At 45.8% G+C, this 19,131-nt stretch overlaps 1 protein-coding gene across 3 annotated transcripts in view; it reads left to right on the top strand.

Moving 5' to 3' along the window:
* The window catches only part of Pccb (propionyl Coenzyme A carboxylase, beta polypeptide), a 52,909-nt gene that overhangs the window by 32,950 nt on the left and 828 nt on the right, over window positions 1-19,131 (top strand). For all 3 annotated transcript variants that reach the window (XM_006511370.2, NM_001311149.1, NM_025835.3), the window contains 8 exons: window positions 2,718-2,826; window positions 6,311-6,431; window positions 7,342-7,423; window positions 14,087-14,210; window positions 16,105-16,212; window positions 16,360-16,460; window positions 16,765-16,863; window positions 17,519-17,618. In XM_006511370.2, the coding sequence (XP_006511433.1) occupies window positions 2,718-2,826; window positions 6,311-6,431; window positions 7,342-7,423; window positions 14,087-14,210; window positions 16,105-16,212; window positions 16,360-16,460; window positions 16,765-16,863; window positions 17,519-17,618 (844 nt within the window). The remainder of the gene's footprint in view (window positions 1-2,717; window positions 2,827-6,310; window positions 6,432-7,341; window positions 7,424-14,086; window positions 14,211-16,104; window positions 16,213-16,359; window positions 16,461-16,764; window positions 16,864-17,518; window positions 17,619-19,131) is intronic.

The following is a 19,131-nucleotide window of genomic DNA, read 5'->3' as shown; positions in this document are numbered from 1 at the left end:
AGATAGGGTTTCTCTGTGTAGCCCTAGCTGTCCTGGAACTCACTCTGTAGACCAGGCTGGCCTTGAACTCAGAAATCTGCCTGCCTCTGCCTCCCAAGTGCTGGGATTAAAGGTGTGCACCACCACTGCCCGGCTAGTTCTTTTCTTTTTAAAATTATTATCAATAGTATTCTATGAACACTTACAAATCAGTGCGTATGTAGTGGGAAAGGCCTTACTGGTATGATTCTAAACAAGGACACAACATAGAAGATACATAGACACTTACACACTTTGTCACATTGCATGTTTTTCTGTTATCTCCCTAGGTAAATTCATATTCCAGCAAGAGCCTTAGAGCTGTTGATGCATTTTAATGAGGAACATCTTTATAAACAAGAACAGGAAAAAGTACTCAGAGAGCTAATGATCTTCAATGTTAACTCATAATTGCAGCTTTAAGTGAAAGGCCGTCCGTATCTATTGGTGTCTTTTCATTGTCCCTTGGGTATACTGTAAGAAGCAACGTTTGACTTTAAAGGGTCAGCCTTGGATATGTATTAATGAGATCACTGGTGCATGGCAGTTGGCCTCGTTATCAAGCAAAATCAAACTGACAGCAGTACTTGCTTTTACTAGTGTGGGCATCCCTGGATAGATTGGGATGATCAACTGCTCTAAAGCCTATACCAAGTGGGCCATGGTGATGCAGGACTTTAATCCCATCACTCAGGAGGCAGAGGCAGGTGAATCTCTTGTGAGTTTAAGGCCAGTCTGGTCTACAGAGGGAGTTTCAGGATAGCCAGGTCTAAACAGAGAAACCCATCTCAATAAACAAACAAAAATAATTCATAATCAATTTAAATGTACCTGCAGATGGGAATATTCAGTCTGAAAAATTCAAGTGTTCTCCTTTTAAGTATTTACTTTGGATTTTATTTTATTTTATTTTAGATAGGGTCTTACTATGTAGCCTAGCCCTGGCTTTCCTGGAACTCACTATGTAGACCAGACTGGCCTTGAACTCAGAGATTACCCTTGTCTCTGGCTCAAGTGCTGGGCTTAAAGGCATGTACTACCATGCCCAGCTTGGTCTTCTTAAATATATCAGAGCTTATAACCTAGAGAACATTAAACATAAAACAGCAACAACAACAAAAAAACAAAAACAAAAAACAACAACAACAAACAAACAAAACACCAGACATTTAAAGAGGTAATATCAGACTATTCTTTTTTCTTAGTTTGTCAATGTCAGTGGAGAGAACTAACACACACGAGCGAGTACATGGGCACACACACACACACACACACACACACACACCATCCATTAACAACACAGACAGAAAAATACTAACTGATGATTTGGATAGGGGATTTATTGCAGGATTGCTTATTTAGTAAGAGACTAGAAATTTGAGTGGTCACTTAAATTATGCCAAACTGTGGCAATTAGTTATGGAAAATCTACAGTATTCGTGGATTCTTAAGATAGTATATATTTTGTTTTTAAAAATAAGGAAAATTTGGTTGAAAATAATATGCGCAGGACATGGCTACAAAGAATTGTGTCAAAAGAAAAATGTTTGTAAGAGAAAATATGTTGGACTTATCGAATGTCTCTGGGAAGACAGATGAGGGCCTGAAGTGGCCGCTTCTCAGGGTGGAGTTTGAAGAGTTGGATTCATTTTCCATTGCCTCCACTTCTGTGTGAACAAACGTTTTACCTGAAGTAGAAGCTGCATAGGAAAGTCTGGTACAGTGGTGCACACCTGTAATCCTAGCATTTACGAGGCAGAGGCAGGATGATCTAGAGGTTGAGGTCAGTGTGGGCTTCATAACCAGTCAGAACCTCAGCCTCTCAGTCAGTTGTCTGTCTGTCTGTCTGTCTGTCTGTCTGTCTGTTTCTCTCTGTCCTCCTTCCCTTCCTTTCCCCGCTGCCCCCTCAGTCATACCAGAACACTGGCTAATGGGTTTTTACAGAAGCAGTCTCACTTAAGGTCTCACTGTACCGTCTTTGTGCCTCAGTTTCTTCATGGAAGTGTGGTCTTGTAGGAGTTTTTAAAAGTTTTAATGACAGAATCCTGGGAAGAGCTGCAAGATAAGCACATAGTATATGAACTCCCAAGTCAGGGCGACCTGTGACCCTAGGTTTGCCACACTGCAGGTTAACATACTGAGACTGAAGCAGACAGCAGTGCTCTTCTGAGAACAGCGTGTGTCTTAGTCAGTATTCTGTTGCTGTGAAGAGATACCATGACCACAGCAACTCTTATAAAAGAAAGCATTTAATTAGGGCTTGCTTACAGTTTCAGGGATTTAGTCCATGGCCATTATCCAGGGAGCACGGCAACATCCAGACATGGTGCTGAAGACGGAGCTACATCACGATCCACGGGCAGGAGGAAGAGAGAGACTCTGGCCTCAGCAAGGGCTTTTGACTCCTCAGAGCTCACTCCCAGTGACACATTTTCTCCAACATAGCCACACCTCCTAATCCTTTCAAACAGTGCTACTCTCTGGTGACCAAGTATTCAAATCTGTGAGTCCCTGGGGGCCATTCTCATTTAAACCATCACCCTGTGGCTCAGAAAGCAAGTCCTCAGCCTGTGGGCATCTAGAGTCCCAGCCTCTTCCTGCCACTCTCCTCTGTCTCCTCCCCTGCATTTGTGGTCTTGGTGCGTGAGCTCTGAGTAGCTACGTGACTTGACTTTGACACTGTGGACATCTGATTTCAGGACACATCTTACCTGTTTATCACTGGCCCTGAAGTTGTGAAGTCTGTTACCAATGAGGATGTCACTCAAGAGCAGCTGGGTGGTGCCAAGACCCACACCACTGTGTCAGGTGAGAGGTGTGACCGTCACCTTCCTTCTCTCCGCATTGCCGGGCAGAGTGGTGAAAGTTTTTTTTTTTTTAAAGATTTATTTATTATATGTTAGTACACTGTAGCTGTCTTCAGACACTCCAGAAGAGGGCATCAGATCTTGTTATAGATGGTTGTGAGCCACCATGTGGTTGCTGGGATTTAAACTCCGGACCTTCAGAAGAGCAGTCAGGTGCTCTTACCCACTGAGCCATCTCACCAGCCCGAAAGTTAGTTTTTAAAAACTACCACTTCTCTGACAGCACTTACCTAGGAAGACGGTGATTTACACCCACAGAAGTGGTGGGCAGATTGCAGTCTCAGACTTAAGTGGTAGGCTATTACTAATATCCCACACTCGTACCCCTGGGCTGCTCACGTGCTAGGCTAGCAATTCTCTGCAGTCTCTCATCTGTAAAGTGATATTGGGACTGTCTGGGTGGTCATAAGTAGGTGTGATTTATAAACTTTCAGCAGAACTTGCAAAGGAATGTTCTGGGATGCTATCTTGGGACTTTTACTTTTGGCTTTGAGGAAAACGTTATTTCAGTCACACCCTACTGCACACTGAGGATTCTAGCTGCCGGAAGTATGTGCAGTCGTGAGCCAACTTTATTTCTGGGTGTCTTAGAGTTTTACTTATGTGAACAGACACCATGACCAAGGTTAACCCTTACAAAGACAACATTTACTTGGGGCTGGCTTTACAGGGTCAGAGGCCCAGTCCATTATCATCAAGGTGGGAGCATCCAGGCAGGCATGGTGCAGGAGGAGCTGAGAGTTCTACATCTTCATCTGAAGGCTGCTAGGAGAAGACTGACTTCCAGGCAGCTAGGATGAGGGTCTCAAAAACCACACCCATAGTGACACACCTACTCCAACAGGGTCACACTTAATTGTCCCACTTCCTAGGCCAAACACATCCAAACCACCAAACTGTGTATTTGCTAATTTGGGACAGTTCATATAAGTGGGGTCATACAACAATGCTGTCATTTAAATTTGTTCATAGTGTATATTTATTGTACCAAATGTTTCCATATCTACATTTTTGTATGTGTCTATTGGGTACTCTGTTCATATCTATCCCATTTCCCTCTCTTGTCTCTCTTTATTGATTTTTTTTTTCTCTTCTCAGACTGTCTCTTGTCAGCTCCCATGCCGGTCATGTGTGTGTGTACACTACATTTTGTGTGAATGTGACAAAGGGGACACGCACAGTATCACTGTTGGGGGTTGGGGGGCAACTGATGGGAATTGGTTCTCTCCTTTTACATGTGGGCCCTCGGATCAAGCTCAGATTGTCTGATTTGGTCACAAGTGGCTTTTCTTGTTGAGTCATCTCAGTGACCCATGGTATATGTTTTTTGAAAGTCTAGGTTCCACAGAAAACATTTTTTTTTAAAGGGGGATGGGCACAGAAGGGGAGGTATGGGGAAATGATATAATTATATTTTCAAATTTAAAAAGTGTTAGTCTTTTGTGACTGTTTTTTTTTTTTTTTTTTGTTTGCTTTGTTTTGGTTTGGTTTTGGTTTTTCGAGGCAGGGTTTCTCTGTGTAGCCCTGGCTGTCCTGGAACTCACTCTGTAGACCAGGCTGGCCTCAAACTCAGAAATCCTCCTGCCTCTGCCTCCCTAGTGCTGGGATTAAAGGCATGCTCCACCACCACCCAGCAACTGGTTACTTTTACTGGTATACTTTTTTACATTTATTTTTTCTTTTGAGACAGTGTCTCACTGGGTCTCCTGATTGCCATGGAACTCACAAGGAGATAAGACTGTCACTTATCACTTACAGTGACTGTCTTTCCTTTGCTGGCATTATCGTCTTGTGCCACTGTACCCAGTTTGTCATGTATTTTTAAACTTTGTCTGTGACAAGCCTTTGTCACATATGATTACTTCATTCCTTTCGATGAAGTAATTGTCTCATGTATATATGTGTAACTATTAATTAAATTACTTATTTAGATCTCTCTAAGTTTCCCTGGCTATCCTTGAATTCTTAACCCTCCTGCCTCAACAACTTCAACAACTACTACGACTTCTTCTTCTTCTTTCTTTTTTTTTTTGTTTTTTTGGGTGTTTTTTTTGTTTGTTTGTTTGTTTTTTTCCGAGACAGGGTTTCTTTGTATAACCCTGACTGTCCTGGAACTCATTTTGTAGACCAGGCTGGCCTCGAACCCAGAAATCCACCTGCCTCTGCCTCCCAAGTGCTGGGATTAAAGGTGTGCGCCACCACCGCCCTGCCTGCCTCAGCTTCTTGAGTGCTGGGATTATAGGTGTAGGCTACCATTCACTGTTTTCATTCTTTTTACCCAGTAATGAAGACTACACCATGGTCATTCATAATGTTAGACAACTGGTGTACCACTGAGCCCACGGCCCAGCCCTAACATGCCTTGTTTATTATGGCTAGACATGTATGTCTTCTAACGTATATATGTTGCGTTTATGACATAATATCCCGTTATAAACATTTGTGTGGGAGCTTTTGTGTGACATTTTTATTTCTTGCTGGCACAGGCTCGGGTATGAGTGGAAGAGCTGTTGATCTTTTTGAGGATCTGCCAGACTGCCTTCCAGAATGTTGTGCCAGTTTATAAATATTTTTTTGAATAATAGGATTCAGTCTTGTTGAAAATACTCCTTTCTCATTTATCAGATCATCAGCGAGTGCCTGTATCTGAAGCATTGAGCTTGCTGCTAGGGATGTGTCTGTGGAGACAACATAACCCCTGACCACATGACAGGCAATATCCGATATGAGGACATCAAGTAGTGCATTTCAAGGAAAATGGCCTGTGGGAAAGAACAGGATTGATAAGGTTGAACCGTGGGCAAGGGTAGGGCTCACCATGAGGGTGCTAGCTGAAGGGACTTAAAGGGCTTCCCCATGTCTGTCAAGGGAGACGCACCCAGGCATGCAATTGCTTATGCAAAGCCATGGGGTCGAAGTTTCACACACAAATCTCCCTCTGGCATCTCTGAAGACGGAGATACTATGGGGCCCTGGTGGAAACAGATGGTCTGAGTGAGGCAGACCTGGAACAGGTCTGCTAGGCCCTTGTTTGGCTGGTTTTTATTTCCAAACACTTCCAGAACTAGGCTTGACCCCTCAATGTAAGCCCCACTGTGTGCCAGGGGCACCTTTCTCAGTGAGGCAGTGAGCAGCCCTGGGGGAGAGCTGGCGTAGAGTCGTGTCTCACTGTTTACAGAGCAGTGAAGCGTGGAGCATCTTCCCCTATAGTGCAGAGAATGTGAGGGCATGGGCTGGCAAAGAAGCACCACAAGGCAGAGAATAGGCTCTGATGAGGGGCATGGATGCCCATCCTGGACAGGACCGAGGACAGAGCTGCCAGCTTGGTTGGTGGCAGCCAAGCTGGTGAAGCCCATGAACATCTACATACATCATCTGTAGGTGACCATCAGCCTTTGGACCTTCCATCCTCTCTGTGTTCTCAGGTGTGGCCCATAGAGCTTTCGACAATGATGTTGATGCTCTGTGTAACCTGCGTGAATTCTTCAATTTCCTGCCCCTCAGCAGCCAGGACCCGGCTCCCATCCGAGAGTGCCATGACCCCAGGTGGGTGGTAGTGAGCTTATCATTCTCTGGCTTTCTGGGCCTCTCTGTCCTGACAGGGCCTCGGGTCAGTTTGGAGTATGTTGTGGAGCATGTCGACAAGGTCCCAGCTGTGGTGAAGATGGGGCGGGGGCATCTGGGGACAGGAGCAGTTGTTGGTGATTTCCTTACTTCTCTAGTCTCTGATGGGTCGCTCTAGGGGCAGGAGAGACCACAAGATTTTGCTAAGACTTTTGAGTTGTCTAAACATGGAGATGGAAGGTTTTTTTTTTCCATCTTGATAAGGAACAACCTAAGTGCTGTAAAAGCATGCATGTCCTTAAGGAAATGTGTTTGTGTGCACTGTCTGGCTGTGGGCAGTGTGTTGCTGACCACCCTGTAAGCTGCTGGATTCTCCAGGGAAGTGGGCACAAGCTCTGTCTTGATATCCCTGCTGTGCCAGAGAAAGAGTCACGGAACAGGGTATGACGGGGCTGTAGTGATTGTGTCCAGCAGGCCTGCAGCTTTGTTGCTTAATGGGGCTGCGGCTGGTTAACCTGCTGGGAGATGAGATCCACCTGTTTCTTTGCTCTTCTGTCTTAGATGCTGCAGGAAGTTAGAGAGGAGTTCCCAGGCTTTGTCCTGTTCTCTACAGTGGTCCTTTAGAGACTGTGCTGTGTCTCCAGCATAGGAACCATTCTGGAAGGGCAAAGGCAAACAAAAGAACTATAGTCAATAGTAATCTCTCTCTCTCTCTCTCTCTCTCTCTCTCTCTCTAACACACATGTTAGAATTGCACTCAGGTCTGCCTAGTGACATGGTGGCAGGCAGTGAGGACACATTACACAGTCAGTGTGCTGTTTCCTTCATCTCCTTCTCAGCTCCCACAGGAGGACAGTGCTTTCAACACTCATTCCATCTGCTTCCTTTCTAGTGACCGTCTGGTTCCTGAGCTGGACACAGTTGTCCCTTTGGAGTCAAGCAAAGCCTACAACATGCTGGACATCATCCACGCAGTGAGTGCCCTGCTCTGTCCTGTCTTGCTTGCCCTAGCTCAGCCTCAGCCACGGTCATTGTGCGTGTGCTTAGTGGGTTGTGTTCAGCTTGGTCTCAACGTTTGCACAGGTGGAAAATGCAGTGGTCAAGAACTACTAGACAGGATGTTCTGGCAGGCGTTGGTGGCTGTGACGTCATGAGAGCTCAGATAGACTTGAGGGTTGGACCCGCAGAGCTCTGGGACTTTAGAAGGCATTGAGGTGCAGAGAATTGATGCCATATCCTGGTCTGGATTGAGGCAGGGTTGATCCTGTTGGGTGATGCTGTTGGATGCTTCTGATCAGGTTGTGGTGTCTACCTGAAGAAAGGGGAGTGTGCATGAAGCCCAGGACGTGTATGGGGCCTCTTCCTCGGTGCAGCTGTGCCCTGGTTTGAGCAGTAAAGGCAGCTGTTGGGCTCTGGGTGCACTTGCAGGTGGCAGCTGTCTTCTGCACATCACTCTGCTCTCTGTAGCTCTTGCTTCTTGGCGGGATGTCAGCGATTCTGTGGGCTCAGCCTGGCCTGGAACCCATGACCTGTTTCTACTCCCTTATTCTTGGAGTGTGCAGGAATCAGCAGACATGGCCAAGCTGCCCCTTCTCATGGCTTCATCTATATCTTTGTAATAAATCTTACTATCAACTACTAGGGGAACATTCACAAAAGATCTTGAATGAAGGCAGAAAGAAAACATTCATTTCAATAAAACAAAAAATTACAAATAATTGGCTGGTGTGGTGGCTCAGCAGATATAAAGGTCCCTGCCACCAAGCCTAATGACCTGAGTGAGTGAGCCCCGGGACCTCATGGGAAAGAGAGAGCTGACTCCCACAAGTTGTCTGACCTCCATATATAAGCTGTGGCGCGTTTGCGTGTGTGTGTGTGTGTGTGTGTGTGTGTGTGTGCGTGCACGTGCGCACACACACTGTAAAAGTAACTGTTATTTGCCTGAAGTAATTGTCATTTCTGAGACTTATTCCTGGTAAGCTCTCCCTTTCTAGTTCTTTCTGAACTCTGGCTGTCTGGTTCAACTCAGTTGTTCTGGCTCAAACTCCTCTCCATCCTGACTGATTCACACTGGCTTCTCTCTGCATCTGACTTTTTGCTCTGCTTGACCTCAAACTAACTCTAGCAATCTGTTCTAATAGTCTGGCTCCTCCTTGTTCTCTGGCTTCAACTGCCTCTACTGACCTGCACCGAACGGCACGAACTCAGCTCCCCTGCACTGACGCATTGAACTCAGCTCACAACCATCTGTCACTCTAGCTCCGAGGGTCTGATGACCTTCTAGCTCCACGGGCACTGCCTGCATGTGGCAGGCACATACATACATGTGGTACACATATGTACACGTACACCAAACACTCATACACATAAAATAAAAATAAATCTAAGATATCTGAAAGTTATAAACAATACAGTTCTAAACTAGAGAGTCTTAACTACTGAAACAAAAGTACCCCAATACCTGGAAAGAACTATGTTAGACAGTTGCTAGAGGAAGAAGGGGGATATGAACCAAATGTAGAATTCTAACACTGAAGGAAAACACTCTGTATCAATAACATTGAAGGAAAACACTGTGTATCAAAACTTCCGGACTGTGCTTCAAACACTGACAGAAGAACCTATGTCTTGAAAAAGTCAAAATGGCAGAAATGAGGGCAAACTTAGTCTTCATTTTAAAAAATATAGGGGCCCTTCCATGGAAAACACCCTAAGTACATCACAGCAAATGAAGAGAAGGTTGATATAGGAGATGAGTCAGGGGTGCACTTAAAAGAGTGAGACATGCCCTTGTTCCTTAGCATGGGTTAGCACAAAATGCCAGTTCCTCCTAAGTTCATAATTTGAAGGCAGTCTGAATAAACACTTCTATAGAACCAGACACATTTATACATAAGCACACGGATCACTGGGAATGTGCTGCAATATCTACAAGTGGGAAAAGCCGTGTCTGTGGAAAAGCTTTACAACTACAACAGTGAGAGACAGACCAGTGGCGTGGAACTGAGGAGCTAGAAAGAGACCCAGGAGAGTTTCAGTGGATGATAAAAATAGATTCATGCCCAGGAGCAAGGTTGGTTTTCTTAATAAAAGACACTGTGACAACTGGAGGGCCATTTGGGAGGAAAAAGACTGCACATCACATGACAGAGGGGGACAGCTGAGCGTGGTGCTGTAGGCAAGGTCCCAGAACTGCAGAGGATGAGGCTAAGCTGTAGGCCAGACTGGGTGATGTAGTGAGACCTTGTCTACAAGAAAACAACAACAGAAAAAACAAGCAGGTCAGAATTCCATGTGAGCAGGAAATGCATGGGAACACCACACAAGAGACAGGTATGTCACTCTATGATTTTAGAAGGTAGATAAATGCTTTTGAATTGTGTTTCAAATCTACTTCGGCTTAAAAAAAAACAAAACTAATTCCATTCTTCATAGAAGAAAGTATAAGAGCCAAAGGACAGAAAACTGGTAGAAAACATTTCCCATATCTGAAAGTATTGATATCAGTGATGCAAATTCCTACAAACCAAGAGAAGAAAGACGAAACTTGATAGAAAAATCATATAAAAATAAACCCTTGAAAAGACAAAAACAGCCCTAAAGCACATGAGAAAATATTCAAGTTTTCTCATCATGGTGGAACTGTGGGTAGATGGCTCTCTTTGCCATTCAAGTGCAAGACCTGAGCTCGAAGCCCCAGAACCTGCGTAAGGCTGGACAAAGTAGCAGGTGTCTGTAATTCCAGCTAGTGCTCCTGATTGGAGCTCGAGCCTGGAGAATCCCTGGAAGCTCATGGACCGGCGACTTGGTATATACAGTGGCCAACTGCAAAAGATGCTGCAGAAACAAGCAATTCCCTGAGTTGGAAAGCAGCCATGGCTTGAAGAAAATGAATTGCATTGAGCTATTTCTTGAATGTCAAATTGACTAGAGGTCAAGTTTAAATGCTCTCCTTTGGCAAGCCTATGAGAAACAGTCCCTCTCATACACTGCTGATAGGGAAAGCTGGCAATAACTAGAACCAAGGAAATAGTCCAGAGGTTGCCTTTCTTGGAATTTGTCCATCTTGTATAGTCCCCACAGTATGAAAGCACAGAGATGTTACACCACAGTTTGTAAGCATAAGAGGGTGAGAGGGTGTCCATGACCTGATGGGACCTAACTGCCAGGAGTGAAGAGATGCAGTCCCCGACCATGCAGAAAACATCGATACCTCCTTGCTGTCCATGTAAAACAGGAGATTGTCACAAACGTAATCACAGACCAGAAATCCACTTAGAATAGATGGTGAGTGGGAGAGTTACTTTGTGTAGCTGTGAGCAGAGTTACTGAGAGGGTAACTGGAAGCAAGGAAATTAATTCTGCCTCATGGTTTCATGATCTTTTTTGTTGTTGTTTTTAAAGATTTATTTATTTATTATATGTAAGTACACTGTAGCTGTCTTCAGACATTCCAGAAGAGGACATCAGATCTCGTTATGGATGGTTGTGAGCCACCATGTGGTTGCTAGGATTTGAATTCAGGACCTTCGGGAGAGCAGGTGATACTTTTAACTGCTGAGCCATCGCTCCAGCCCGGTTTCACGGTCTTTATACAGACAATGTGCTGAATTGACTCACACCAAGGTGGACAGGAAGTGGTGTGCTGGGCACAGAAGAGGGTTCCAGACAAGCCATGTCTCCAGTGAGCCATTTTCTACAACTAGGTCCCTCCTCCCACCTTTCCTTGTCACTGATGCTTATCATACTAGGAAGGGATAAATCTGCTGTTCGGGTCAAAGTACTTAGGTCTATAGCTCTACAAACACCTTCATAGATACATTTTTATTAGTCCAATAAATTTAAGATTAATCATCACAGTGTGAGTACAGTCAAAGGGGCGAGAGAGAGAGATAATATTAAGCTATATAAAATTTTTTATCTAGTAAAACAAACTGGAGGGTTATGTATGTATGTATGTATGTATGTATGTATATATGTATGTGTGTGTATATATATGTATTGGTTCTGGAAATTAAACTAAGAGCCCCATGCCTGATGGACAAGTGCTCCTAGCCCAGATGAGTAAATTTGATTGTGCACTTTGACTATTTTACTATTTGACGATTTAAGGACAGAAATAGCTGTAAGTAAATGAAGGACTTGTGTTTAAATAGTTATGTAGATTGTCAGTCTTCTAACCATTTTTTTTCTGTGTTTGAAAAATAAATAAGTTTGTTTTGAGGATCATAGGAGTCAGAGTTGTGTTAGATGGGGGGTGGGGGTGGGGAGGAGAAAAGGTAAACTAGAAAGCTCAAGTGAGCTCAGTGCTTTAGACTAAAATTGTATATTTGTGGCAAGTCTCAGTTTCCCTGTAGATATGTGTTAGATGTGTGTTTACTGTCTAGTTCAGTTCTCTATAACATATTAGGTGTGATGACACACACTGAATTTTTGTTTTGTTTTTAAAAATGGTTTCTCTGGGGCTGGCGAGATGGCTCAGCAGTTAAGAGCACTGACTGTTCTTCTGAAGGTCCTGAGTTCAAATCCCAGCAACCACATGGTGGCTCACAACTACCGGTGATGAGATCTGACGCCTTCTTCTGGCGTGTCTAAAAGACAGCTACACTGTACTTATGTGTAATAATAAATCTTTTTTAAAAAATGGTTTCTCTGTAGCTCTGGCTATCCTGGAACTCACTTTGTAGACTAAACTGGCTTCAAACTCTGCGAACCACCTGCCTCTGCCCCTCAGGTGACGAGATTCATGGTGTGAGCTACCACCTCCCAGTGACACACACACTTAAATGTGAATTCTAGCCTTTACATAAAACCCTGGTTACAGGGCTGGGCAAGAAAGAAACAGAATTGAGCCTTAAATTCCAGAGGCTTGCTTTAGGACCCATTAAAAAAGAACAGAAGCTTTCTTGAAGAGGTGCTCGAGGACTAACATGGACAACTTGGACATACAATAATGGCAGCAAATGTACATAATCCATAGCACAAAACTATAAACCATAGTAATAGAAATTAAAAGGCAATGGCATTTCCTACAGTAGAGTGTTGGCTTATAAATGTAGAAGAGAAATGGGAATTGATAAGTTGACTTTGACAGCTATCATAGCTGCAAGGGAGTCGGGCAAGAACCAGTAATCTTGTGAAATTGATTGGTTGGGGCACTTTTTTTTGAGATAGGATCTCTCTATAGCCCTGGATGTCTTGGAATCTACCATGTCAACCAGGATAGCCTCAAACTCACATAGATCTACCTATATCTGCCTACTCAGTTCTGGTATAAAGGCATGCACCATCACATCTGACAGTAGGCACCAAATTTTTGATACAATTTTGATAAAGAGCAGTAGAATATTCATTATAATTTGATTGGAAAAACAGTTGATTTGATTGAGGAGAACCCAAACAGGTCCCACGATTACAGGACAGATTGACATCATTTAATGTGAGCCACTTAGAAGTTACCACGGTGTTCCAAACATGAGGAAATCACAAACAAACCTGAACAAGAAGGTGTTCTCCACGTGGTGACTCATTCAGGTGTCATGATGGACAGGACTACTGATGGGTGAAAAAGTTAAAGGGACTTCACGTTTGTGTGAGATGCTGTAGTGAAAATTAGCATTCACTGACATTGTCTGCTTTATAGATCACTGCTGCTATATCTGGGTTTGTCCTTGTCCTTAGACAGTAAGAGACTCAGATAAAAGGCTTATCTGCAATTTAGTCTTAAATGACATTATCTGCACATAGAGAAAAGAGACCGTTGTGGGAAGAGGTAATAATAATAAAATATTAGTGAGGAGTCTGAGTAAAGATTCCATGATGGATGTGTGTGTGTGTGTGTGTGTGTGTGTGTGTGTGTGTGTGTAAAACAAGTTGGCCAGAAGAGGGTGTTGGATCACCTGGAGCTAGACTTACAGGTAATTGCAAACTTCCCATCATGGGTGCTGGGAAACAAACTCAGGTTCTCTGCAAGAGCAGTGATCTTAACCTCGCAGCCATTCTCCAGCCCTTTTGTACTATTCTTGGTGATTTTGTATAAGCTTGAAATGCTTGCTTGCTTGCTTGCTTGCTTGCTTGCTTTTTTTTCTTTCTTTCTTTCTTTCTTTCTTTTTTTTTTTTTTTTTTTTGTTTTTTGTTTTTTCAAGACAGGGTTTCTCTGTATAGCCCTGGCTGTCCTGGAACTCACTCTGTAGACCAGGCTGGCTCGAACTCAGAAATCCCCCTGCCTCTGCCTCCCGAGTGCTGGGATTAAAGGCGTGTGCCACCACACCCGGCCCTTGAAATATTTTCATATCAATTGCCACAATTAATGCTAAAATCACGTTGTAGTTTTTTTTTTTCTTTTTTCTTTTTAGCAAAAAGTTTTGCTGTGTGAGAGGTCCTGCCCAGTCCTCTGTAGCAAGGGATGGCAGGCTGTGCTGTGCTGTGCTGTGCTGTGCTGTGCTGTGCTGTGCTGGGCTGGGCTGGGCTGGGCTGGGCTGGGCTGGGCTGGGCTGGGCTGGGCTGGGCTGGGCTGGGCTATGCTGGGCTGTGCTGGGCTGAGCTATCTGTTGTCCTTTGTAAGGCTGTCTGTGGTTATGTATCATAGCATTTTTGTTTCAATCATTTTGAGCTCAGGAGGAAATTTATTCCCACAGGTGATTGACGAGAGAGAGTTTTTTGAGATAATGCCCAGTTACGCAAAAAATATTGTCGTTGGCTTCGCAAGAATGAATGGGAGGACCGTTGGAATTGTCGGCAACCAGCCCAATGTGGCCTCAGGTAGGACAAGGGCCCCAGAAAACTCTGTTTGGTTTTGGGGACCAGGGCTGCCTGTACTCTTGGTGTCCTGTTTGCCTTCTGCCCTTCCGTAACCAGGGGAGAAACTCAAAGGCATGTTGTGAAGGTGTCTTTCTCTCCTAATGTTAAATGTTTCAAAAGCTCCTTCCAGCTGGACTCTCAGGGTGTAGAGGTAATGTTCTTTCTTAGCTTAGAAGTTCTCTGTTTTAGCCTGGCGTGGTGGCACAAGTCTTTAATCTCAGCACTTGGGAGGCAGAGGCAGGCAGATTTCTGAGTTCAAGGCCAGCTTGGTCTGAAGAGTGAGTTCCAGGACAGCCAGGGCTATACAGAGAAACCCTGTCTCAAAAAAACAAAAAAAAAAAAAAAGGGAGAAGTTCTCTGTTTTTGGGGATGCCTTTCTGTTGCCCTGTGTTGAAGGGGCTGGTGTCTTCATTGTACCGCAAGTGTCTTTGGCAGTTGCTACAGACATAGTTGTCAGCACCTGAAACACAAACGGCATCTCTCACATTGGGTGATGTGGCTAGATCTGAGTCACAGCTGGCTGAGGGAACCCTCTTATAGTGTGCCATGTGGGTGAGGACCGTGGGCACTGTCTCCATCCACTGTGGTCTCTCGTCTTTAGAAAACAAAATTCAGGCTGGGCGTGGTGGCTTACCCCTTTAATCCCAGCACTTGGGAGGTAGGGGCAGGCACATCTCTGTGAGTTTGAGGCTAGCCTGGTCTACAAATAAAGTCCTGGACAGCCAGAACTATTACACAGAGAAACCCGGTCTCAGAAAAAAACAAAAAACAAACAAACAAACAAAAACACTCGAAAGTCAGTGTTGCTGTCAGTGGGTGTGGAAGCATGTGCCTGTAGTCACAACACTCAGGTAGGGTAAAGAAGAAAAATCCTGAGTTCAAGGTCAGCCTCAGTTGCATCAGCAAGACCTGTGTAACAGAAACATTATCAGCATCAGAAATCACACCACGTGGCCAATTTCCATATAGCATTTATTACATTCCCTGTGGGCAGCATAACTGATGTTTGCAAAACCTTTGTCACCTTAGGCACATATTTGTGTCAAACTAACAGCAATTCCCTGTCTATCTGCCTATCTCCCCGATCTACCCCCACACACTTTCTTTCTCTCTTTTTTTTTTTGTCAGACAGGGTCTCTCTGTATAGCCCTGGCTAGCTGCAAACCCCTCCGGCCTCTGCTTCCCCAGTGTTCAGTCCCGGGTTAGAGACATACACCACCGTGTTTGGATTGTCCCTGTGTCTACATCTTCATCTGAAGGCTGCTAGCAGAATACTCACTTCAGGGAAGCTAGGACAAAGCCCATGTCCACAATGAGACACCGACTCCAATAGGCTACACCTACTCCAACAGGACCACACCCTCTCATAGTAACACTCCCTGGGCAGAGCATATACAGACCATCAAATTTCTCAATAGCTTGCCTCTATATTTTGGGACAGGGTCTGTGTCTCTCTGAATCTGGAGCTCACTGATCAGAGCAGCCAGCCATGAGCCCCAGGATCTTTCTGTCTCTGCCCTCCCACCACAGCACTGGGATTCTGTGACAAAGTCACCATGGTGCCGGACTTTCACGTGTGTGCTGGGGATCTGAATTCAAATCTCATGCTGTGTGACAAGCACTCCATTAGCTGACCCAATCTCCTCGTCCTGATTTCTTGTTATTGACTTCATTCATTCGGCTTTGAGTCATTGCTTTTTTTCTTTGTTACTGTCACTGTGTTTATGCAGGGGGGGGGGGGGGTTGATAATCTGCTTTAAAAGTCTGTGAAGGTTTTGGATTAGTTGTCATGTCCTTACATGATGGAGCTGAGGCTGTGGAGGCGCTTACCACGGACAACGTTTCTCCTTTGTAGGGTGCTTGGACATTAATTCATCCGTGAAGGGGGCTCGTTTTGTCAGATTCTGTGACGCATTCAACATTCCCCTCATCACTTTCGTTGACGTCCCTGGCTTCCTGCCTGGTGAGTCTTGGACATGGGTTGGGCGGGAGAGATGGTTGTCTTCAGTAGAACTCTCTCGAGGTCCCCAGAGCCCTGGTGAGGATGGTTTCAGCCATGAGGTCTTGTAAGGGCTTTTATGGTAGCTGGTAACTCTTCCTCATGACCTAGGCACGGCGCAGGAGTATGGGGGCATCATCAGGCATGGTGCCAAGCTGCTCTACGCGTTCGCCGAGGCAACTGTGCCCAAAATCACAGTCATCACCAGGAAGGTGAGGACCTCCCCTCAGAGCCGATGCCCCCACGCTCCCAGCAGCATGGCTGAGGTGGTCTGCCACTGAAGGAGACATGCCTCCTGCTCATTCCTGTGAAATGTCTAGCGGGCTCTTTCCAGTGCTGCACTTGAGTTGCAGGGGTGTCTATGGCACCAGTGTGCGCTATGAATGGCCACCCGAACCTTAGCCTTAAGGGTCCAGTAGGGCACGGCCCCGCCTCCTTCCGTTGCCTTCCTGCCGTGCTTGGGGGCGTGGTGTGCTTCTTCCTGGCATTGACACTGGGCATCTGAGTTTGTTCTAGGCCTATGGAGGTGCCTATGATGTCATGAGCTCCAAACACCTTCTTGGTGACACCAACTATGCCTGGCCCACAGCTGAGATTGCGGTCATGGGAGCAAAGGTAAAGACATGGAGGCACACCTTCCTGGGCTGGGGACCTCTGCTGATAAAGTCTTGTGTGGCTGGGCAAGAGTCTAGGTCAGGCCTGGAGGGAAGTCTCCTTCCTCGTCAGTCCTCCCACAGCCGGCACGTGGGTGACTTCAGAGCAGAGGAAAGGACCCAGGGAGAGAGGGGCAAGTCAGCTGAATTTACCTGTAGGAGGGAGGTCAGGGCTTTCGTCACCTCACGTCAGCCCTTGTGGTGCCCAAAGCCACCCTTTCCTGCCCACTAGAAGCTAACCTGTACTTCTGCCCTGGGTAATGTGTTGAAAAGGCTGTCAGGGTTGAGTCGGGTGACTCCCAGAGATGACTAACCTGAGTTCCCACTTGAAGGCCAAGCCTTCCACGCGTGATTCCTGAGGAGCGCGTTGTGTGCCCAGGGCTTGGGGTAATGAAAGAGGAAAAGCAGCACTCAGTGGAAACCAAGCCAAGCAGGCTGGCATCAGTGAATGATCAGGAGCACAGGGGGAGAGGGATGGGACTGGAGCCACAGTCCATCTTTCTGCCCGTGCGTGCTGCGTGCGTGCGTGCGTGCGTGCGTGGCCTGCCTCTTTGCTCTGCTGCGCTGTGAAGTTCACAGTCACACAGAGTGTCTGGGTTGGCACTTCTCTCTGACAGGGTGCTGTGGAGATCATCTTCAAAGGACACCAAGATGTGGAAGCCGCCCAGGCAGAGTATGTGGAGAAGTTCGCCAACCCTTTCCCAGCAGCCGTGAGAGGTGAGCCAGGGGTTGTGCATCTGCACAGTCATTTGCTTGTTCTTTCTAGAAAGTCTTACATAGCCACCTTTTATCTTTGCATTTGTTTTACAAATCTTTTTTTAAAGATTTATTTATTTTATGTATATGAGTACACTGTACCTGTACACTGTACCTGTACAGCCTTTGTGGTTGTGGAATTGAATTCAGGACCTCTGCTTTTTCTGGTCGGTCAGCCCTGCCCGCTCGCTCACTCCGGCCCAAGATTTATTTATTATTATAAATAAGTACACTGTAGCTGTCTTCAGACACACCAGAAGAGGGTGTCAGATCTCATTACGGGTGGTTGTGAGCCGCCATGTGATGGCTGGGATTTGAACTCAGGAACTTGGGAAGAGCAGTCAGTGCTCTTACCTGCTAAGCCATCTTGCCAGCCCTTGTCTTTTTTATCTGTTGCCTGGGGGAGTGATGGGGCCATGGCTGGACAGGAGCCGGGTCTATGCAGTAGGCCTATACAGGCTGCTGACAGAGTGCTGTTTTTAGGTTGTTGGTCCAGTCATCCACCCAGACCTGGTGGATAAAACCACTTCTCTTCCCCTCACTGTGTCCTGCCTGGGCTTTGCTAGATGGCTCTTTGAGTTTTGCTTTCAAGGTAATGTTGGCTGCTGGCTGGTCCTTCCTTACTTCCCTAGACCAGTCCAGGCTTGCATTCTGGGTGTCCCAAGAATAGCTAAAAAGAAAGGAAGCTTATGCCCAGAGGCCTGGATTTGGAAATTCCTGCTGTTAAGTTTTGTTACATTGTCTTGGTAAAAGCTGGTCACAAGGGCAGGGAAGAAACCACTCCCCATGGAGGAAGCAAGGTTTACTGTACGGGGACCCATGGGCAGGGATGGAGAAGTTGTTGTGAGTGGTCTTCTTGCTTTTTAAAACTTTCTGTTTTAGCCGGGCGTGGTGGCCCACGCCTTTAATCCCAGCACTCGGGAGGCAGAGGCAGGAGGATTTCTGAGTTCGAGGCCACCCTGGCAGGACTATATAGAGAAACCCTGTCTCGAAAAAAATCAAAAACCAAAATAAAACAAAACAAAACAACCTTTCTGTTGTATCACTTACTTCTGTGTGTATATGATGTATGTGTGTGTCTGTGGAGGCCAGAAGAAGGCATCAGATAGATCCCTCTGAGCTGGGGCTACCGACAGTTCTGAACTTCCCGGTGTAGCTTCAGTGATTCCCAGCTCAGGTCCTCTGGAAGAGCAGCAGTGCTTGTAACCGCTAAGCCATCTCTCCAACCCTATCTATGTTTTCTTAATTTCATTTCCTCTCCTGTCCATCCTGGCAGGGTGGAGGCCCTGGATCTATGCAGGAAGGGAGAGGCCACATTTTCCTTACATTGTCTAATGCTTTTATGCCAGAGGTTGGTAGCCTGGCAGAGCAGGGAGGCCTCAGGGGTCCAGCGAGGTCTTCAGGGCCTGGTGTCTCTCTGCCAGGTCAAACGCTGCCCACATCGTTGGCCTATGGAGCTGAGCATGGGGCTGGG

This window comes from Mus musculus, chromosome 9, assembly GCF_000001635.26.
Source record: "Mus musculus strain C57BL/6J chromosome 9, GRCm38.p6 C57BL/6J".
In the NCBI taxonomy this organism is placed as follows: domain Eukaryota; kingdom Metazoa; phylum Chordata; class Mammalia; order Rodentia; family Muridae; genus Mus; species Mus musculus.
Note: the sequence above shows the minus strand (reverse complement) of the source record. Positions and strands in the feature narration are given on the sequence as shown.